Source organism: Elgaria multicarinata, chromosome 11 (assembly GCF_023053635.1).
Source record: "Elgaria multicarinata webbii isolate HBS135686 ecotype San Diego chromosome 11, rElgMul1.1.pri, whole genome shotgun sequence".
Lineage (NCBI taxonomy): Eukaryota > Metazoa > Chordata > Lepidosauria > Squamata > Anguidae > Elgaria > Elgaria multicarinata.
Window position 1 is genome coordinate 3070071 of NC_086181.1, and position 22921 is coordinate 3092991.

At 44.6% G+C, this 22921-nt stretch overlaps 1 protein-coding gene across 3 annotated transcripts in view; it reads right to left on the bottom strand.

Annotated features, from left to right (window-relative positions):
• Positions 1 to 8284: 8284 nt before the first annotated feature.
• Positions 8285 to 22921, bottom strand: part of PPP1R1B (protein phosphatase 1 regulatory inhibitor subunit 1B) — a 58502-nt gene continuing 43865 nt past the window's right edge. The window contains exons 5-9 of one of the 3 annotated variants that reach the window (XM_063137916.1): positions 20812 to 20988; positions 17947 to 18009; positions 16368 to 16439; positions 12544 to 12690; positions 8285 to 10529 (exon numbers count right to left, since the gene is read on the bottom strand). In XM_063137916.1, the coding sequence (XP_062993986.1) occupies positions 10426 to 10529; positions 12544 to 12690; positions 16368 to 16439; positions 17947 to 18009; positions 20812 to 20988 (563 nt within the window). In that variant the 3' untranslated portion in view covers positions 8285 to 10425. Of the gene's footprint in view, positions 10530 to 12543; positions 12691 to 16361; positions 16440 to 17946; positions 18010 to 20811; positions 20989 to 22921 lie in introns of all 3 variants that reach the window. The other 2 variants (XM_063137915.1, XM_063137917.1) reach the window with 2 other exon arrangements.

Sequence of the window (22921 nt, forward strand, 5' to 3'; positions counted from 1 at the left end):
TTTCAGCAGGTGTCATTTGTATATATGGAGAACCTGGTGAAATCCCCTCTTCATTACAAGAGTTAAAGCTGCAGGAGCTATACTAGAGTGACCAGATTTAAAAGAGGGCAGGGCACCTGCAGCTTTAACTGCTGTAATGAATAGGAAATTCACACACACACACCGAAGAGAGTCCTGAGGAGATGACACCGCGGGGGAGAGCGAGAGGCAGGAGCTGAACTCGTCCGCCGGGCGCACGCAAACGCAAATACAAACACACCAAGGGAGAAAAGTGTTTTGCAGGAGGAGCCGCCGCTGCTGGGATGCGCCAGAAGAGCCGCCGGGTGGGAGGGGGGATTATTCGAATGGAAGAACACGCGAGGGGGAAGCGGCCAGAGTAGAGAAGCGCAGCGTCTTTGAATGGGGTAGAGATTCTTCTGCAGGCGGCGCTGCCTAGCTCATACTACACACAGTAAAGAAAAAGGCGCTTCTTTTAGGTACGTCTTTTAAAAAGGCGCCTTCGCAATGACGTGTAGATCTGGCCCCTGTGGTCTTTACAATGGTGTTCTAGGACCTGTAGGACATATCAGTTCTCCTTTTCAGAGAAGAGAGAAAGCCTGCTCCTTTCCAGCCCCTATAGAAATGTCTGTGCCCCTTGCTTCTCCAATGCTGAAACACTGACAGCAGAGGAGGAGGCAGGTCGAGCAGACTGTGATCTGAAGTACTATCCCACCCCACACATTCAAATCAGCCAGTAAATGTATGCTTGATTTCAGTGTGAGGGAATCTGTTAAAAGGAAGAAAAATCAAGCTGAGGAGGGGAAAAGGAATGAAAACACACACACACACTGTTGTGTTTCCCACGGCAATGACGAGGTCTACCTGAATAGAGTCTAGCCACTTGGAAGCATCCCCCTAGGCAAAACTATGCAAACTAAGAAAAACAATTGTCTGTTCAAGAAGAATAAGAAGCTACTTCTCAAATGCCCATAACTTCAGAGTGCCTGGTGCGGTGTCAGGTTCTAGCGTAATCTCTCTGACCTTCTCACACCTTCCTTTCGTGCCATGCATTTCAGCTTTCGGCGGACCCTAGCATCAGCTAGGTTGTCGGGACGCTCACCCCCCCCCCCCGAAGAAAACTCACTTCCCACTGAGCGTGTAGGATTTGGCCTTGAGGAGATAAGCTCTGGAGAGGGCTGACTCCCAGCTGGGGAATCGCCCGTGAGAGCTTCCTCCCCCACTGGTACAAGCTTGTTGGTGTCTGGCGCTGCATCTTCTAGTTCTGATTCTGATTGATTACCTGAAACATCTTCTCCCAAAACAGGGGCAGTAGGGTTAGACATGACACACACCACTTCTGCCCTGCCAGCAAGAGCCTGGCAGGACTTTAGTTAGGATTTCCCTGCCCCTATTTTTCATGCATTTGATGAAGGTCCCCAACCATAAGATTGTTTAGATTCCCCCTTCCAAGGTTGGAGGCAGTGCTCTGACCTTGGAAGGCAGAGTCAGAGATCTGACCCTCTTCCCCCCCCCTCGCAGCCAGTGCCAGCTACCCTCCAAGATTGGAAAAGTGCCTGAGCAGGAAAGGGGTCGTTTCGGTGGGTGGGAAGGAAGGAGAGTGGAGTGGCTAGGATACGATTTACCATGAGCTTCCTCCCTTTGCTTTCTGAAGCACCTTTGCTAGACCCATCCAGCGAAATCTGCATGGCAGTTGAAAACCACCTCTGTCACTTCTGCCCTGCAATGGATGATTAGGTGCTTTTGCTCATGGAGTTATAGAGATATTTTTAATTCTGGTCAATAATATATATATGTGACATGCTCATAATATCTTCATTGAGCTTTAAGATGTTACAATAGTGTTTTGTGTGTTTTCCAGTACTTGCTTTTTAAATCAACTTAACAAAACATTTTTTTTCTTCCAAAGAACTCAAGGCCGCTTACATGATCCCTTCCTCAGCTTTTGGGTCTATGTGCTTGTACAAGCCTGATAATATACCATTTAAAATTATATGCAGCCTAATTCAAATGTATTTGGAAATAGCTCCCACTAGACAACTGCAATAATTTTTCATATTTACATGTCATGTCTGATGTCCCTCAGGGTGGCTCTTATAATGCTTTCTGGGCAGTGGTCCTTAAGGCTGCATCCTTATAAAAACTGTAACTGTTGAAAACATATGGGAGAGACCAGACAAGCTTCTTGTCATATAACATATAATTGTATAATTGCACATGCCCACTTTTTAATATTGAAGTTGAGTTTAAAAAACAAATACTCCGTGCTGACTTCATATTGGTCAAATAGCAACTGTAATACCTCTTTACTCTGGAATGTATTCTGTAGGCAGAGACAAATGAAGGATTTATATGAAGTTTGCATATCCGTGTTGCTGGACAAATGGCACCCGGTGTGTGACCTTTGAGTACTTCAGAATTCTTTGGGCTTTAGTCTTACTGAGGTATTCCAGATGAAGCTCCATCACACCTGCACATTTGCCCTGGTTTACCCTCGAATTATCCACCCTTGTTTCCATAGCCTATGAAAGCTTGTGGACTTACACCTGTGTGCTTGTATGTTCCAAGTGACTTTACACCTTTCCTCTACTGTGTGCTGTGCGTCGCTGTTATTCTCCGCCCATTGATCTCCTTTGTACCTGCCCCTTACAGTTTATTGGTTGTTGGAAGTTGGACAACTCCCCCTCCATTCATCCTTACCAACAGCCAGGTCTTGCACTGCTTTTTCATTGGGAGTAGCTTCTCTTGTTACTGAACGGTTGTGGAGAAGAACTCTTTCTCCCCTAAGTACTGGAAATGTATATTTGCAAGGCCTGGTTAACTGTTTCCACCTGGAGGCTTAGGCACATTGCATACATATCTTTTAATAAAAGTAATTCTGAAATCTCCAGCAGTGGTGTCTCTCCCAGGACAGGGTTGGTGCCTCTTACAGCTGGTGTGAAACATTTCCAAACGAAGCAATACATTTTGCTTCAGAGTGACTGCTTATAACTCACATGCGACGTTTACCCATACATTAACTCATTAATCAACTACAACTACCATCAGCTGCCATTGGAGGATGCAGTGTTCACAGAGCACTTCTTTCCCGTTTGCTGTTTTAAGACTTTAAAAAGAAAGCTTCTAAGTGACCACACTATTAAAATCAGTTCTATATGTGTTTACTCAGAAGTAAGACTCTCTCTGTTCAATGGGGTTTACTCAAAGGTAAGCCTGCATGTGATTTTAGCAGTTGAAATAATGGGATTTACTTTTGAGTAAGGGAACCAGCAACTCTGTAGTTTATGAACCTGAAGATGCACAGCTTCGCATGATCAAAGCAATGGAAGATCGATCCTTTGCACTGATAGACTATGCTGAAAAGGATTTAAGGAGGGGAATTTAAAAAAATCATAACTAATCAAGGGATGACCCAATCTGATTCAAATTTGATATGCTGAAAGCCCTCCTTAAGAGCTACCACTGTGCCAATCTTGATATCTTTGTCTTTAAAAATGAGGGTGCTGCTGGCAAGGAGGGTGCATTTTCCATATTTCTTCTAAGGTGAAAATGCCTACTCAGGAGTAAGAACATAGAGTTCAATGGGACCTCTTCTTGCTTCAGAGGGACTGCTTATAACCTACATGCAAATTTAATCCATAGATTAATTGATTAATCAAATAAAACGATCAGCTGCCACTGGAGGTTGCATAGTGTTCCCCTTGTCATGCACTTCCAATCGCATGAAAGACCGCAGCTACCTGGGTGTGCTTATTCACAGTTGCATCCTGTTCATTTCAATGGGCTTGAACCCACCCCCCTCTGTCTTTGGATACTGAGCTGAGGGAAGGCAGGAAGGAAGGGATGACTTGCTTCACTGGAGGGGGAGTCCGGCTGTGATCCTGTGCATGCTTACTTGTGTGTAAGCCACATCAGAGCCTTGGATTGAGGGTGACTTGCAGACCCCCTTTTATTGAAAAAGAGAGAGGGAAAAGGGGAGAGAAGCTATGTAGCCAGCCCAGTACAGCTTTACACCTTGGTGGGGAAACCAGCCCAGAGAGCATGCCAGGTAGCCTCCCCCAACCTCCTAGGGAATGAAAGTGAGGAACACCCTCACTCACTCCTCCCCTCTATGACGTTACCAATGCATCCGCTTCTTGCTTCCCCATCCCCTGAAAGCAAGTTATGAATCAAGGGGTGGAGGAATGAAAGTACAATAGACTGTTCTTTCATTCAACCCAGCAGCCAGGAAGCAGGAGGAAAAGATTTGAATTGGAATTTAAAAACACCTGCTGGAGAAAAGGCACACACCTCCCTTTCGTCATCAATGCCGCCTTTTGAACACACTTCCATCAGCAATACTAGCCCTTGAAAACATGCCCACAGAACATCAGATTGAAAACAATGGATGAAAATATACGTTGAAGTTTGAGCGGTGTGCTTTCACATTACTGGAAGAACCAGACTTCCTGCGCACCAAAAAACGTTGCTAAAAGGGCAAGAAGAACTGCAATCACAGCAGGACATGGTTGACGTCATCTGAATCCTTTGCATGCAATGCATCGCGACAGCAGATTATAATGCTGGTGTGATGGAGCTCATTAGCAGATTACTGATTACAATCTCCCTGCCTCCATACAGCAGGCCTGAACAGAAGAGTGCATTTATTGGATGCTAGCAATAAATAATTATCTTGTAGTGAAAACAAGACCAATTTTAGGATTATTCTTTCAGATACCTTGCTTGCCAGAAAATCTAAACTAAACTTTAAAAGAGAGCTATTGTGGTGTAGTGGTTAGAGTGTTGGACTGAGACTGCACAGACCCAGGTTCAAGTCCCCACTCACCCATGAAACTCACTGAGTGGTTTTGGGTCAGTCACTGACTCTCAGCCTAACCTAGTTTACAGGGTTGTTGTGAGGATAAAATGGAGAGGAGGAGGACATTTACACCGCCTTGGGCTACTTGGAGGAAAAGACGGTATATAAATGCAACTAATAATAAAATATAAAAATATTCATATATAAAGCACCTCAATTTTTCTCAAGATATGCAAAGATTAAAAACAAGACTGTTGTGTGCTTGCAGTCTTACAATCTCAGAGATGACATGAAGGGGGAAAGGGGAAGAAAACAAGCAAACCTGGGCACTATTTCTGGAAGTTACATAATTGGTCCTATAATGTCCAAATGGCTGCATATCTCAGTTGAGCTGATGGAGCAGGCCCCACTGTCCTCTTCGTTTTTTCTGCAGCCTGGTGGTGGGGCTGCTAAGAGATTATAGAGAAGAGGAGCAACAATTGATCTCTGCTAAAGAGTAGTGGTATGTAGGTTCATATAGGTTAATCTCTTCACTGGCTGCCAACTAGTTTCCGAGCAAAGTATAAAGTGTTGGTTATCACCTTTAAAGTCCTGCATGGTTTGGGTCCAGGCTACCTGCGGGATCGCCTTCTCCCGTATAATCCACCCCGCACACTCAGGTCCTCTGGGAAGAATCCACTTCAGCTAGCAAAAACTAGATTAACAACTGTTACCCAGAGGACCTTCCCTTCTGCTGCTCCCAGACTGTGGAATGGCCTGCCGGAGGAGACTCGTCAACTTAACAGTCTTTTAGAATTTAAAAAAACAATAAAGACTGATCTATTCCGGCAGGCCTATCCAGTGAAATTTTAGAATGTTTTCAGGATGTTTTAATCATGTATGGAATGTTTTAATTCATTTTAATGTGTTTTATATCATGTTTTATACTGTTTGTTATACACTTTGAATTGTTTTAGTTTCTGTGAAATCAGAAAAAAAAATGCAATAATAATAATAATGCCAAGCAAAGTTTGTTTTTACAGCTGGTAATTTTATTTTGTGTACTTACTTGCAAGCCAGTGTTATAGTTTATGGTCAGGTCCCTAGAACAGTCTGAAATGGAGAAACTGCAGCTGAACAAGTCCAGACGCTTGATCTACTGACATGGTTGCAATGTCAGCTGACACTGCTTTAGCCTCTAGACCTAAACAGTTATATGTAACCTACCAGTACGAGAAAGGCAGGCAGGCTGGTGTGCTTGGATTTTTTTTGATTCTAAGAGGAACAGATTCCACTGGGGTACTCAAATTGTTTGTGCAGTCTGCTGCTTTCCTGTTACTTTCTTAACCTTTTAACAGGAAAATAAAAGTTTCAAATTTTTCTTAATATCTGGGAACACCCTAAAAGCTCTTAGCAAGGCAGTTGTTCTTAACCCAATCTAGTACTAAGAATGGACTTCTCCTGCTCCACTTTTGTTCCTTGCTGCAAAGGAGATTGCTAAACCGTAAGCACAACTGGCAATCCTGTAGGGATTTTTTCCCTTTAAGAGACAAAAATTAAAAACTACTTTTGTTATGGTCCAATCTTATCATTTATCCATTTTGGTGAGAGGTAGAGTAACAAATTAAATTTGCTCGTGACTCAGTTTGTGTATTATTATTATTTTGCCCTCAATGTATTTTTTGGATATCTGATTTAAGAGAACTGATGTTAGGATTAAATTCTAACACTATTTGTCAGAATTCCTGAAGTTTTGCGATTCATAATTTTGTTATACTTCTGCATATTGCTCACCTCACCTTTGTCCCCCTCTCCCCACCATGCTTGTTCACCTCCTTTCTTTCTGTTGAGTGTTAGTTGAGTTTGAGGGTGAGAGATATTCTCCTGAGGAGGATGTATTGTTGAGGAATTACTTCTGCATTTTATAAACGAAACATTAAAATGTATATTACTCCCCCACACTACTTGGAAATATACAAAAGTAGGGAAGAGGTGGGGTGGAGTTGAGTTGTTAGTCTCCACGACCATCCTGTAACCATATTCCACATAGCATTCCCAAATACAGTGTGTTTGCTGATTCAGGAAAGGTTACAATTTCCCAGCAAGTAGATTTACTGGAGAACTTGATTTCCTGGCACAACAGAAGCAGTTGCTGGAGAAAGTGTGGATTCTGCTCAAGGATTTACAAATACTTTTGCACTGATTGCATGAAAGCCACATTATCAGGTAAGTTCCAGAGATGCCAGAAGCCTTCAGGTTTCTTACTCTTCCAAACATTGACACCACAAAGGCTGCTCTGAACTTCCCGTTGTCTGGGGAGTAGGAAATGTAAAAATGTATATTGGTTTTACATCAGTTTAACTATCATGGTTCTTGCCTTCCCTCTCCCCCACATAAAGAATGGCAAATTTTGTTTCATTATGGGGCTGTGAATTCTCTTAGAAGTATTTACTCAGTTCCCTGGGAAAGGCCGTGAAACCAATTTCCAGTCTGCACTGTAGATACGACCTCTCTCTCTCTCTCTCTCTCTCTCTCTCACTCTCACTCTCACGCACGCACACGCGCACGCACGCCCCCTGCCCCCTACACTTACCTACATCGTGCACAAGAAGCATGGATTCCTTTTCTGGGCAAGTTGAAACACATTGGTCTGCCCTCCATCTATGATTCTGAGGCTTTACAAAAACAATAAATAAGCCAACATTTGGGCAACATTCCATCGTCAAGACCTTGCCACCTTATCCTGTCACACCATGTACTGCCCAAATGAGAACAAGCTGCTACATGCTCCGAACAGCTCCCCTGGAAGGGATCAAGAAACCAACTGGCCTTGATTAAGAGAAGGCAAGATTGAGGCAGTTAAGACGGCATGAAAACAGCCCTTGTCTCCTCAAGTGGGGCAAGTGCCAGGAGCTAGCTGGCTTTACCCACTTCCTCTTAGAAGGCCAAATGGCTGGTTGCAAGTGCTTTCTGGAAACAGCAATGCCTCTTGCTATGTACATGGTCCCAGTCTCCACTAACACAAAGGTGCCCCTCTGAAATGAGCAGACGTTTCCTGTGTACTGAGAGCAGAGTCCGGGAGGAGTGAAGTGGAAGATTAGATGGGGGGAGAACCCAGACTTCCAATGGACAGATAGTTCTACAAAGCCAGTCATCTGATGGAGGGAAACAAGGATGCTTGTTTCAGGAGAGATGAAGAAGTGATTCATGGTATGGTTGAATGCAAGTCAAATAAGCAAGCTGCTTCCATGAGGTGCAGTGCTGTGCTCTGTTGCAAAAATATTTTAAATGTTAACTTCAAAATATACATCTTTGTTCAAGGTTGCCCATTTTCATATTTGAGATGTATCTTTGTAAACACATCATGTTACCTCATTCTGATATTTTAGCGCTCAGAATTTCAACCAGTCCATGCTATGAGAGTTTTGAAATCTAGTTCCCGAATAAAATAGGCATAATTATATCAGACAAAGAGACATAAGTAAGCAGCGGGATTAAGTACAGGTTTATTACAAAATAGGTATAGGAGAGAAGAGTGTGGAGGCAGCCTACATTTCTTATCTTTTCAATTAATGTTTCAAGCAGTATGTATAAAAGGTTCTGTTATGCAAACTGGGGAAGGCAGTTGTAACTGACCTGACCAGCCTTACCAAATGCTATTGATCAAGGGTTAAATTTCTTTTCCATGGAAACTTGCCAAAACTTGGACTTGAACATTTGGGAACTGGTTTAGTTGGGCTGCCTTTTGGGAGCCAGAATTAAAGTTTTAATGAAGATGCAGGTTGTAGAACTGTGCACCAACGGCCTCTCAAAATTCTCCACCTTATTTGCGAGCAAAGAACCTGGAGGGCACCATGCCAATGAATTTCTTCAGGGGAAGGAATGGTTTCCCAATAGTTTCTCATGGGGAGCTTCACCATTAGCAGTAGCACAGCTAATCTCTTTTCCCCCTAAGGTTGCTGTTATTGATGCTGTTGCAGCAGCCACAACTACGTTGGCAGCCTAGCCACTCTTGTAAATCCTCCACAGTGCCACAATTCTTGTGTCATTGTGGGGAGACAATGGCAGTCATCACAAAAAATGGAGAATATTCAGAGAAAATCCTGCGAAGTGGCCTTCTTTTTTAGAGTGATGGGAAAAAGAAAAAACTCAGCTTGTTTACTTCTTCAGAAAATGGCTTTTGTGAAATGTCAGCTTTGGTTTAGACAAGGACAACTACTCCACAGACGGCGTCCTATGCTCTGTAACACCCACTGTCACTGCATGCAGTTACAGATAATTTGCAAATAAATAAATAAACCCTGCAGAGTTATGGAAACCTTTGCTTCTGTAATTCTTGGCTGACGCAGTAAATAGAAGCTTGCTTACCTCAAGCTGGAGGCTGCTCCTTTCTCCATAAAACATTCTTTAAACATCTCATTTATTTACAAAGCTTTAATAGAGCAGAGAGGCAAATGGAAAGGCGTTGCCCAATACACACACAGAGAGAGTGATGGAATGGGGTCAAAGGGCAAAGAAAGCGAAAGAGCAGCTTCGACTATACAAACTTGTTGGATCTTGATTTGTGGGTTTCAGAGAGATGAATGGTGAGAGACGTTAGAAGTGGACCAATTAGAGTTCTTCCCTCTAGGTTATCAATCTGAACCCAGCTCCAGTTGCTAGTTACTGGGACACTTGCATGTTTTCTAATGTGACTACCAAAAATCTATAATGGCAATATCCTCAGATCAGGTGCGCTTCCAAATAAGGTTTTTACTGTGCAATCACTCTGCCTCATTCATGGAATTTTGGAGGTGGTCTAGATACCTTTGCATTCCATTTCTGCTTTCCTACCACTTCTTCCATTTTTTTTCTTAACAAAAAAGGCTACTTCCAGATGCAACATTTATGGCACTATTGGCCTACCTCATTCACGGACATTTATAGAGGTCCAGATGGCATCTTCTACTCATAACCCTCCCATGTTTTCTTACTACTACTTCCGTCATTTCCCTTAACATGCAAAAACCGTTAATGAGAAAAAGACAGAACAGCTGCACAATGCCTTCTGATAGCTAGTGCTAGGAATCCTCTGTCTGGAAGCACCCAAAAGCTATTAAGGAGGGAAAGACAGAATAGCTGTCTTTCGTCTGGTAGCCATCTGTCTGGAAGCACCCCAGTTACCTGAATCCCTTTAATAAAACCATTTCCACTGGTCTCACAGAACATAGTTACAGAATTTCAGATCTAAGTGGATGAGCAGAGTTATGAAAATCTAAAAATTGCCATGCTGGATCACATCAAATGAGCATTTAGGCCAGCACTGCATTTCAGATAGCCCGATGTCCTTGCCTCCCCTGGGAATCTCACAAACAAGGAACAAGAGAGATAGCCATACTATGTCACTTGTCACCAGCATCTGGACACCTGGGATATCCTTCACCTGAACGTGGAAGTTTTATTCCTAGCTTCTGTGCCAAACAGCTTTCCATTCACTCTTTCTCTGTATTAAATAATTCACTGAACACAAACCAAACACTGCCAAATGAAAGATCAAATTGGAACAGAAAAGAGAAAATAGTTGTTAAAGGAAATAATCCCATTTGTCTTGGTGAAAAATGAGAGTTCTCTGTCGACAGGACAGCTCCCAACTCAACCCTTCACCTCCTACGTTAGGTGGTTGTGCGAATTGGAGGTGGGGAGGAACGGTTTTCCAGGTTAAGAGCACAGGGAGGTCTCTCTTCCCAGCTGGAGCGACTCAGCTCCATGGCATGATCTACAGGAGGAAAAAAATATTTAGAAAATGTTCTCTTGCAATTTAGAATATCTGCATTAAAAAACCAACATTTTCAAAGCACTTTAAATGTGATGGTTTCCACCCAATGAATCCTGGGAATCACGGTTTTGTAAAGGAAAGAGATTCCTTGCCTTTCATAGGACTACAGTTCCAGGGTTTCTTGTTTGGAAACCATGACTGTCACAACAGTTTTGAAACCAGTTTAAACATGTATTCTGCACTTGTAGAATCTGTGAGGCTGGAAGGGATGAGATGGTTGTCACTGTGCACCACTCCCAGCCCCAAGACTAGATTCCTTATCTTTCTCCAGCACATTTCCTGGGTTCAGATGACAGGAAAACCCATGATGGGTTAAATAAACCATGGTGGTTTATTTAACCCATTGTGGGTTATCATGTTGTCTGTTGGATATTTTTTAATCCACACTGGCTTATTTGGCCAAAATAATTCCACTCTGATAACTCACAGTCTACAGAGTGGATAATTTAACCCATCTTGGGTTACTGTGTCATCTGTCATACACTGTGAGCTAATTTGCTCGCCTATAGAGTTGCATGGCAAGAGTGGTTCAGATTGCTGCTGTCGCTCTATAATTTGTGGGTGTTCTCTGTGCGATGGCAACAGCAATGTCTATGGGGGGAAATGAGCAATTGAGAACACTTAAAGGCATCTATCCCAGCAATGTCTATGGGGAGAAATGCACAATTGCACTTTAGAACTATAGCGGTATTAAGAGCACTTAAAGGTACAATTGAGGGTTTTGAGGGTGGGGGGTTTCCACTCCTTTGTATGTAATTGCACAGGGGGTTGATGATGTATCGGCGTACCTCCCGGCTAGGGGAGGCTGTATATGAAGTTTGGTCCCAATCCTGCAAACTTCCAAGGGTTTATTCGCACCACCCCCTTTTTAGCACACCTGGGGTTTTCACTCCTTGAGGGTTTTGAGGGCGCAGGTTTTTTGCTCCTTAGTGTGTAATCGCTCAGGGTTTTGGTGGTGCATTAGGTGCCTCCTGACTAGGGGAGGCTGTGTATGTCCCAATCCTGCATACTTCCAATGCTTTAGAGCCACCATCCCCTTGCGCAGTGTCCCTCCTCCTCCTTTCTATTTTATTCTCAGAGAATCTGGGTTTGCTGAGTCCCAAGGCCATCACTCTAACTACTACCCCAGACTGGCTCTACTACTCAGATATGAAGCTCACTTTGGACCAATCACTGTCTTTCAGCCAATTTACTTAACATGAGATAATCCCATGTACAACAACCTGAGCAGCAGCAAATTCATGCAGTTTCAGTGTATGGCAGCTCATGGTCACACAGTACTGTCATTTATCCCTTGCATCGTAAGGTGATCAGAGCTTTTGTACATTTAATAGTTTTGTAGAAGAGCACTCTTGCCCTTGTGGCCAATGTAGTCCATGGGCTACAAAGCTGGACTTGGTTGTGGGTCTCCCTGACTTCCGGACCCACTTCCAGACCCATAGATATACTGCATGGCCTTGGGCAAGTCCCTCTCTCAGGCTTAGATCACTTCTCAGTACAAAATGTGAATAATGGGAACGCAGCACAGAGTTTTGGTGAGGCAAACAGACAATACAGATGATACAGCCCTTCACACAACTAGAAACACAACAGATTATTAATAGCCATGGGACGTGTGGCCAGCTGTCCAGCTTTGTCCAGGCTCCTCACGAGTAACTGTGAGGAGCCGGGAACCGGGCACAGAGCCCCTCAGGAGCTACATGGCCATTGGAGGTGGGGTGGAGGGAGCAGGAGTTATTTTTTTAAAACCTACTGTTTTCGCTGGAGCGCACCTGCACTCATTTCTAATTTTAAAAAAAGGCAGGCGCGACGTCCTCTTCCTCCCAGGATGTCGCGCACTGCGTGTGGACTGAGGGGAAGGATCTCACAAGCATAATACTGAGAAATCCTCCCCACTTCCTCCTGGATTGCTGGGAGGTGTAGATGTACCCAGAGGTTTATCCAGCTACGTTACCTGTTAGAGGTGGGTCTTCCTTTCCCTGTTCCACCTCCGTGTCCTGGTTCTGCTGGTCTGGGGCTTCTCCTCCTTCAGCCCCTTCTGGTTTCTCTGATTCAGTGGGAACCTCCTCTACAGATCCAGCGAAGGACACTTTCTGTCCACCTGATGGGACCAAACTTCACAGTGACAAACAAGAAGGAAAGACATCTCTCGGCTGCAAGAATCCTTCAAAGAGCTCAGGCTACAGGCAGTGGAGATCAAACATGGGCATTCAAGGGCATTCAAGCTGAGTCATGGCAGCTCCCCTTTCTCACATACACACACTCACTCACACGCTGCAGCACTTCACACAAACACATCCAAACTCATGTTTCACACTCAAAAATAATCACAGCAGCTCGGCTTCTCCCACCTACAGCAGCAGCCTCCTTGGCAATGGCCATTTTCCTTTTGGAAAGCAGGCTCTATCGGGGAAGCCCCAGTCTGATGATGAACATATGCTGGATGATTAAAATGGGAAGTTTGAAACCTTGTAATTCTAAATTTACATAACAGCTTTTCACCAGCAAAAGGAAGACCCCCTGCAATACACTTGCATTTTTTATATAATGTAAATTGTCCAAAGGAGAAATTTAAGATGTTTTGGCTGTGTAGGGAACATGGTGTGCCTAAACCTGAGAGCAAAAAATCTGAACAGCTCTATTTCAGACATCTACACCAGAATTTTCTGAAATGTGACTATATTATATTGCCCCCCCCCCCCAAGCCAACGCAGGAATATTATCCAAGGCAAATTTCATGCTGATAGGAGAGATCCTCTTGACTTTATGTTGGGTAGAATTTCCAGGCTTTATAATAATAGAATTGAAAACGTCAGTTGCCTTAATTGTATAGCTTGTATGGTTAAAACTGTGACAATCTTTAGCCTAGTTTCATACTGTTTTATCAGATCTCCCCACCCCACCTGCTAAAACGCTGTCCCTGTTTTGCCTTCACTAGGTTTTGTTTGGACCTAAGTACATGTGTTGACTGCAGCACTGTAGGGGGTTGATTTATTTAATGGTAAATTAATCTTGACTGCATTGCTGGAAGGGTAGGTTTACCCAGTGGGGGTGGCTCTGATGTCAGTGGGTGGGTGTGAATCTGCTCCAGGTTTCAGTCAGAAACAGAACTCTAAAGGACCTATCCAAGGTGCTCACAGCTACCTTGGAGAGAGCTCCTTTAGAGTTCTGACAGACACCTGGATTCACCATCCCACTGACATGGGAACCACAAACCTCCACTGGATTTAACCCCTCCCTCCCTGCTGAGATCACCAACCTACTGAACTGTTGGGACCTACTGACCATTGCTGCATGTGGTGAACTGTGTCATCATAACTTCTCAGTGAACTGCCTAGGAAGTTTTCCACTCCTACCCCCTTAAAACACTGTTTTAAAATAAAACCTATTTTCTCTCCTTTTCTAGCCTCTCGCCTAACTAACTCTTTCTCCCCCCTCTATGCCTTTGCCTTGCTGTTTCCTCTTCCTCTCCACCACTTTAGCTCACTGTTTCTCCCCTCCAAGCCTGTAGCCTTGCTCTTTCTCTACCCCTTTGCCTTGCTGTTCCACCCTCCCTTGCAGCCTTTATCCTCACTATTTCTCTCCTCAACTACCTCTTTAACTCATTTTTGACCAGCTAGGCCCCCACGGCAGCCATTATGTGACTAGCCACATCCGTGGGAGCCAGTTTGTGGTGATGCCCACAGCAGCTTCTCGGACACCTACTCTAGGCTAATTCCATCCAGTCTGTTTGCCCATTGGATTCTCCGGGGTAGGAAGTTATATAAGAGGGCTTCCCGTCAGAATGGAACTTCAGTTGAGCCACAAGGTCTACTTGAGCTCTCTTGTATCTTGTGTTTCTGGTCTTGTTCTTTGGTCCTGACTCCTGGTTTGCCTCTTATCCTGATTATTCTTTAGTCCTGACTCCTGACTCACTCCAAGCTGCTGCACATGGCCCAGCCCTGACACTCCCAGGTGGCAATTTGCAAAAGAAAAACAAGCTTCTGTTAACGCCGAGCGGAGCCTTTTTCTGTCACTAATTGCAGTATGTGGGAGGAGCAGGAGGTTTTTAGTCAGGTTCATGTTGTGGGAGGGAAGGGCTAAACCTCCTCTCCCTGCACACTGTAGTCCCAATTAAAAATGGATGCTTCCCCATCTTTTACTATTCATTAAAAAAAAAACTCACTCATACAACTATGCAGGCAACGCATTTAACATCATGGGTAGTTATGTCCACAGTGTGAGTCTTGTTCTACAAAGAGTCCTGTTTTCTAGTATATTTTTAACAAATATAATCATTATGCACGTGGCATTTAAATCAGTAAGTGACAGGACTATATACAGCATAAAGCAGGAGAAGCAGGTGGTAAGGGCCCAGAACAATATATAATAGTGGAGGGAGTGGGCCGTGTGAACTAATCCGTGGTTTGAGAATATAGTATTACACGCATGAGATACAATATTACAAACATGCTCCTACAGAGGTATACTTGAGGGACTCCTTAGGTACATAGAAGTGTGTATGCCTGTCATTGAAAAGGATTTTTTAAAAAAAACTCATAAAAGGCCACATCAGCTTTCCAGAGGCTATGACCTTCGAGGCAGTTTGGAATGCTGAGAGCTTTGGGAAGGGAACCTCCAGGATCACAGTAACTGGCAAAGCTAGGAACTACTTTCATTGGGATGTGTGTGCACACACTGCTGCCCAGTCACAGCGACACAAAAATCTTGGATTTCTCCATGATTTCCTCCCAATTCTGCCCGGGGGGGAGGGGAGAAGGGGAAGTCAGGCAGGCTGTGTGGTTCTAGAAATTAATTCTACACTCATGGTGAGTGAGAGCCATGAAATATTGAAGTTGTCAGCTGAAAACAGAAAGTGGAGTGAGTGAGCCTGTTTGGGGTCCTTCCAGCTTAGGGTCAAGAGAGCATGACGGTTGGGGGGATATGGGCCTTGAGGGTGTTGTTTTTTTTAAAAGCCTCCCCATGCTATACTGTAGTGGCATAGAATTTCTTTCAGCCCAAGGGCCAAATTCCATTTTGGAAAAGTTCTGGGGAGCCGCATTCCAGTGTGGGCAGGGCTGAAGGCAAAAGGGCCAGAGCTAAAACACACAAAAAGCCAATCACCAAACGACTGGTGTTTGGTGGAGAGGGGGTGGGGCCATGGGCTGGGGCCTTCTGGGGACCACTGACAGGTTCGATTTGGCCCCTGTGCCTGAGGTTCTGCACCCCTGCTATGCTCCTATGTAGCAATGTAAAATCACCCTCATTCTCAAGTTTGGGTCCTGATTCTGAGACCTTGCAGATGAAAGTTCTTAGAAAAGCAAAGCAAATGTCTTCTACAAAGTGGGATATGATTGTGCTCTAAGAGGCTTGTATGGATTGGGGATACAGTGCAATGTTTTGTTTCGGGCCTCCCCTTTACTCGCAGAACATCCACAGCTCTGCCCACAATTCTGTGTCCATGGCAACAATGGCTGGAGACAAGGGTTTTTACAATGATTTGGAAGGAGGCATGAAAGATGGACAGATGCCTATGCTGTATGTGCTCATCCCATCACTGATTCCACTAACAGCTTTTGCAAGTTTTTGTAGTGCTTCAGAAACACGTAACCTCTTTGACCAGAGAGTCAGCAGCAGGACAAACAGAACGACAGTGTATTCCACAGGCAATAAGGTTGTCGTCATGACACCTTCCACTCTCTAACAGCAACTATCTGCCTCTGCCAATATTGGTACCCTTTATCCCATATCCAAGCAACAAACCCTCATTAAACCCTATGCTGTAGCACCCACATTTACCTTTCCGTTTCTGTGATTTGGAGAGAGCTGGATAGACAGGGTGCTCAGGTTCTTTGGGCTTATTCTCCAAAACTTCCCAGGAAGTCATTGCAAAGATTGGGTGGGAAGGAGAGAGAAGAAGAAGAAATTGAAAGCATGTTATGCTTTTTCCTCAAACTCCCCCTCCCACCGCCAAAAGGTAAAAGAAGAGCAAGTTTCCTAACAAGCAGAAACTTTGAGCCACTCGCCTCCCTCTGTCTCTGCAGCATGTGGTTTGCCTTCTGTCACGCGCCATTGCTTTACAGGCCCTTTTCTTTTCCAATGCTTCTGTTCTCTGCTTGCAAGTTAAACCACTGATCTAGATTGCACAGGTGACTCTGTATAGAAGCTGGGCCGGATCTACATTACTGCTTTAAAGCGCTTTATAACAGTTATAAAGCGCTTTAACTGCTTTAAAGCGCTATAAAACTGTTATAAAGCGCTTTAAAGCAATAGTGTAGATCCGGCCCTGGTCAATGGAAGCAGGGCCAGTGCCAGGCTTTTTTGCGCCCTAGGCAAGGTGAGCTGCTTTCACCCCCCCCCACCCCACCGTATCCCCACCCCCACCCCAGGTAGGTGGAGACAGGTTACCTGTCCCTCGCTCGAAGTCCTCCTGGCTTCGCAGGATGCTGCGGTGGGGTGGGCGGGCAGCTCCAATTCCGTCCGTTCACCGCCCCACCCCCAGCGTCCCACCCTGTCTTTGGCTGGGAGCCCCCAGCCAAAGCCAAGCCGGGAAGCTGGGGGAGAGCGATCAGACGGCTCCACGTTCTGACGTCCGGCGCGCGCCAGACGTCAGAACGTGGAGCCGCTTCCCCCGCCCCCCAGTGTCCCGGGTTGGCTTCTGCTGCTGGGCGGGTGCCCAGCTGAAGCCAAGCCAGGGACGCTGGGGGGTGGGGCGGAAGTCTTCGGAACGGCGCGCCTGGAAGCTGCCCTCACTCGGCCAGAGTGGATCTGGGAGCGGGAGGGCGACTTCTGGGTGTGCCGTTTGGCGGCCCCTTACCTTGGCGCTCTAGGCGGCCGCCTAACTGGCCTCTATGGAAGCGCTGGCCCTGAGTGGAAGGGCCAGCCTTGTGGCAGGGAGTTGAATTAAGTGAATTAAGTGAATCGAGCAGGCCATTTTGCATCAGCCTTGTTTCCCTCTTGCAATAGTTTCCTCCGGCCTTAACAGGCCCTGCATCCATCTTACCATCCAAATTATTAGTTCTGCTCTGAAAAATATGATGCAAAGTTCTCTTCTTAAGTTCCCTAGAAGAAGGGCATCCTTGCTTCCTAACCATGCAACCAGAGCTCTTCCAAGTGCAGATTAAGGAGACCACAGGTAAAGGTCGACAGGGCTCCTATACCTTTCATAGTAATGGACAAGAAGGCATTTGGGCATATACAGTTCAGCATGAAAGGGTGAGAAAAGTGGTATGTGTTGAAATTACCTGTTCTGTGCAATTACAAAATGTTTAGGAGCTGTGTCCTTTGACTCTGCTGTAGTGCTGACTGCTTTAACTATGTAATTAAAAGACACATCACTATGACATAGATCTGGCATGAGAGGAAGTAGTTTTCTTACCGGTGCATTGCCTTAGCAATGCTGTCTTGGAACCTGAACCCTGCTGTTTCTGTCCTGGGGATACTGTAACATATAATGAAAAATGTGAGCCAGGAAGAGAAGTCATTTGAAGATCTGGTAGCCTCAACAGAGTGGTATTGCTTCATTAATTTTTGATGTTGTTTTAATATAACAGCATTAAAAAGAAAGAAAAAGAAAGCAAGTTTCTAGTCCTCATGGTTGCACAGATTGAGAATCAACCTATCGTCACAAACCTTCCTCTTGGAACAATGTTTGTGTGAATCCTGCCTATGGTCACATGGCTGTTCCTTTTTTCTGCCAGTTAAAGAAGCACCATGCAGCTAGATTTCATGACTATCTGAAATCCGCAAAGTCTGCTTTAAAGTCCCAGAGACCTAGCAACTGTCTTAAATTTCAGCCCTTTGCTCTGGTATAGCAAGAAAAAGTGAATATGTGGACAGAGGGACTGGGGGCGGGAAAGAGAATGCTTTGTATAGATGCCACCTCTCCCATCTCATAGTTGCTTCCTGCTGAGGAAGAAAGCTGGTTTCCTAGGAGACTGGCAGCTCCCTGTAGTGGAATAAGGAGCAAGAGTATATGTGTGTTGGGAAGGGGGGGGTGCAGGACATTTACAGGTTTCTCCCTGACAGCAGAGGTGCTAAATGAAGGGAAATATATTCCGTACACGCAGTGCACCCCCAGTGAGCAGGATCCGCGGCTAACAGTGGGTGAAAGTCCTTTAAATAGAAGTATGTCACCACGGTAACAGCCCACCTGCCTGGGAACTATTCGGCCTCAGGAATCAGCCCCCCCTCCCCCACAACACCCTTTGTGATATCACCCCAGGCAGAAGCAAATGCCGTTTTTGTTTTACGAAATCTGAAAGCAGGGAGAATTAAAATCAATCAAACAAACAGGGATGTATCGTGTGATTTTCAATATTGAGTGATCATATTTTGGGGGAACAATAGTTCAACGTTCAGTGAAATTATTGAGACCTCCACAAAAAAACATATAAAAGCTCCTCCCACAGATGTGTCATAATTGTAGGTTCAGTTTTCCTGATTAAGGGTGCAACTGCTTTGATGGACCAAGCCAAGGGTCCGTCTCGTCAGCCCTTTGTCTCCCAACAGCAAATGGCCCGATGCTTCTGTGGGCTCAAAACCAGGACATGGATGGATGTGGTCTTGCTTGCTTCTCTACCCGTTCCCCAGCTTCCAGCGAAAGTATGCTGCTTATAATCCTGGAGGTTCTGATTGGCTTCTCATGACTAATAAGAGAGGTCCTCCATGAATTTATCTTATCCCTTTAAGAACAACCTACAGAGAGTACCAACCCTAATGATCTGACACATAATTCTATAACTCAGTTGAAATAATCAACTGTAGAATTTAGGTGCAGTACAGGGCAGAATGTCCAACTAAATCCAAGTTTTGGATTGAAGCAAGAAATCCACTTGGTGAACTTCAAATACATTTTGTAGACAATAACCCCAATCCAATTACAGTTCGTTGTGGCTAAGGCCTGTTAGAAACAAAGGGAGTCATGACTACTTTTTTCCTCTTGGTTTCATTGGATGATGACCAGCTGTAGGTGTATTGGTACCTATGCATAGACGCAGTCTCTGTTTACCCTTCATATGCTCTGCATGCAAAATTTAGGAATTAGAGAACTGGGAAATGCTTGATAAGAACTATGCTGGAAAGAAGTCAGAAATTGGCCCAGTTCACACATCACAATAAGCCATTTTAAAAATAATAATATCTGGGTTATTGTGAAAGAGTCTGTGTGCTGGTGCTTGATCGCTCCTGCTGCAGAGTGGCTAAATAAACCGCAGATTTCCCATCCGTGGCTTGGTGAGCATTAAGTGTGAATCAGGAACCCTGCGTTATTTCTCCTCTGACAAGCCAGAGAAATAACCCAAGAACAAACTGTGGATTATGACAGTTTGTCATAGTATCCTCATCTCTGTCTATATCCCAGCAGCATTCAATGCAAGTTGGAGCTGAAATCTGGACGACTTCTTATTGCCAGTAGAAGTGCAGGCAGATATTAAGGCTTATTTGTATTTTAACCTTGAAAACGGGAAGATTATTACATGGATCTCCATATCATGCCTCTGCATGTGGGTGTGTGGGCTTCCCAAAAGCATGTGGCTAGGAACAGGACGCTAGATTAAACAGACCTTTGGTCTGATCTAGTATGGCTCTTCCATTCTTTTTAAAGACACAATCTATGCTATGCTTCTTTCTCTCTGTTGTAGATTGAAAGGAATGGTCAAACTTTCCTTCCCACAGTACTTTGCAATTCCAAGAAAGCACTCCTGCACTTCTGATTGTGGTGTGGACCGCCAGTAGTGCAAATAACCCTCCGCACTGTACAGTGTCTATTTTGTTTCTAGATTTCTATCTGTAGTTCAGCAACATTCAATGCAAGTTGAAGCTGAAATCTAGACTATTCCTGTTGGGTTACATAACCAAGGCAGCGGTGCTCCTTTCTTCCAGTTCTGTAGTATGCTGTTTTAACACATATGGGCATATTTTGAAGGATTTCACTGAGTGACTCAAGGGAGAGGACATACAATTAGGAATAATTTCTATATTATCCACCAAATTGACCACTGCAAGTGCAATGACAACATAAAGTTGGGATTGGGCTGGCAGTAATGCTACTGTACTGGTTAAGAAATACCCCAGTATGAAGGGCTTGTAACAAATAAATATTTGGGTAATAAGTTATAGGAGTCATCGAGAAATTGCCTGTATCTGCAATGCAAAGCTTAAGTTGGGATTCTCTGCTGCCCCCTGCTGTCTTCACATCCTCACTCCCCATCTCTCTTGTCTGCTTGCTATTGTCTTTGCTTACCTCTAGGCTTACACAGGCCAGGCATCTCCCTCACGGTGTCATCTGAATCCTGAGCTTCCTCCTCTTCCTCCTCCTCCTCCTCTTCGTCTTCTTCATCTTCCTCAGCATCTTCAGCATAGTCTTCATCCATCCAGGAACTATTGGATTCCAAATGGCTTTGTGCTAGGCGCTGCACAGCTGTCATGGATTTTTAAAAAGTGAAAGGGCTGTTTAGGAATGTTCAAAGAGAACTGCATTATTTTATTTAAGTTTTAGAAATTTGTTAATGTTTTTCCTGCCGCCAGTCCTCCGATGGGAGGAAAAAGCTTAGAAACGTGTGGATGTTGTCTAGTGAAAGCCACCAAACATTTAGAGCTCCCTAGCCTGTAGTGATTATTTGGCCCACCCCGCGAGTCTATTGACCATTTCACTTCAGTCTCTACTTTAAAAAGAAAAGCATACTTCTAGCTCTCATAGTGGCTGAAAAGGTCCACTGAATTCCGCTTTTCCATAGGTTATCCACTGCTGCGTGTCCTATTCCCAATAGATTGTGCAGCTTCCCCCAACCTGGTGCTCTCCAGATATTTTAGATTACAAGTCCCAGCATTCCTGGTCAATGTCCAAGCTGGCAGGAGCTGAGGGAAGGTGGTCCAAAACATGTGCTGTTGCCCCATGTCCTGCCTTGTTGGTCCCTGGCCAATGGCTGCCTGGCCACTGTGTGGACAGCGTGCTGGACTAGATGGACCCTTGGTCTGATCCAGCATCAGGGCACGTCTTATGCTCTTATGTGGAAGGCACCAGGTTGGGAAGGGGTGAGATAGCGTGGAACAACTGTGTGCCCTCATTCCTCCAACATTTTTTTGAAGGTTCTCAAACAAATTTCAAAAAGGTACTCATGAAAGAGGTAATTTTGCATTTTTAAGAATGTATGCCCTTACTCGAGTGTTTGGAGCTCTTGTGCATCTATCATTCATTTCAACGTAGTGCATGCAGGATCACTTCCTGGTGGAAGGTAACAACCAGCTTCTCTGCAGGCTGTATTCTGACTTACAACTTAGATCATGACGGCAGCTAGGGGAGATGTTCAAAATGCCATTCCGACCTATGTAGTTCCTCCAGTTATAGATCATGATACAGAGGCAGAACATTAAAAAAAACCCATTTCCAGAGAAAGCCCAAGCTTATTCTGTTACCTTGAATTAATAGCCTGCATGTTTCCCAGTACCACTGAGGAAAGAATATTGGTATTCTTCTTAAGACTGGTGGGGAGGAACCCAGCTCTGCCCATTAGAAACCTAACATGATAAATAAAACAACAAACCCAAACAACAGAATGATGTTCATTTGGGAACGTACTTCCTGAGACCCTCTGGACATCATCTTTGTGGCCCTGGACACCTTGGGGACACTTTCCTTGCTTTCATGGATCCAAAGCCTGATTAGATGACCTTTAAGAAACAGTGCAGGCTGCTGGGCTAAGAGATGATATCATCTCCTGTTTTCTCCTTGATCGTTTTATTGATATTATAATTTTGAATTGAATTTGTTTGTATGTCTCTATATATCTAAATATATGTCATAGCAACTTGGTGGACCAGTGGGCTGAAAAACAAATTGGCAGGAGGGTGGGCTGGATAAGCAGGACTTCTGATTGCTGGCCTGGAAGCACCTCTTCCAACTTTGCTCTTGCAATGCAATTCCATAACCATTTATGGGTGCACCTCTGATAATGCCATCACAACAGCAAGAAAGAGAGACCTCTCAAGCCTTACCGCTCAGTCTCTATCCTCCACCTCGAGTGCTTTGGTTTGCCAACAGACCTTGGCAGAGTTCCTGTTTCCCAGCTATCGACCCAAGGATGAGACCTTGAGGTCAGGCAAATCAATTAATCAAGGACAGAGATACAGAGAATCTTTTCATTTCTTGATATCACTGACATGCCCTCTGCAGTGTTCGTTCCTCCCTCCACCTCCCTCCCAGCTCCTAGGGTGGGCCATGTCCCCTCTTTTACAGAGGACAGTCTTCTATTTGAAAGTCTGCCAGAGGACTGTCCTCTGTTTGAAAGGCTGCAATTTCCCTGTCCCCCTTTAATATCTGCCCAGGGCTGAAGCATGGGGGAGGGGTACACTTT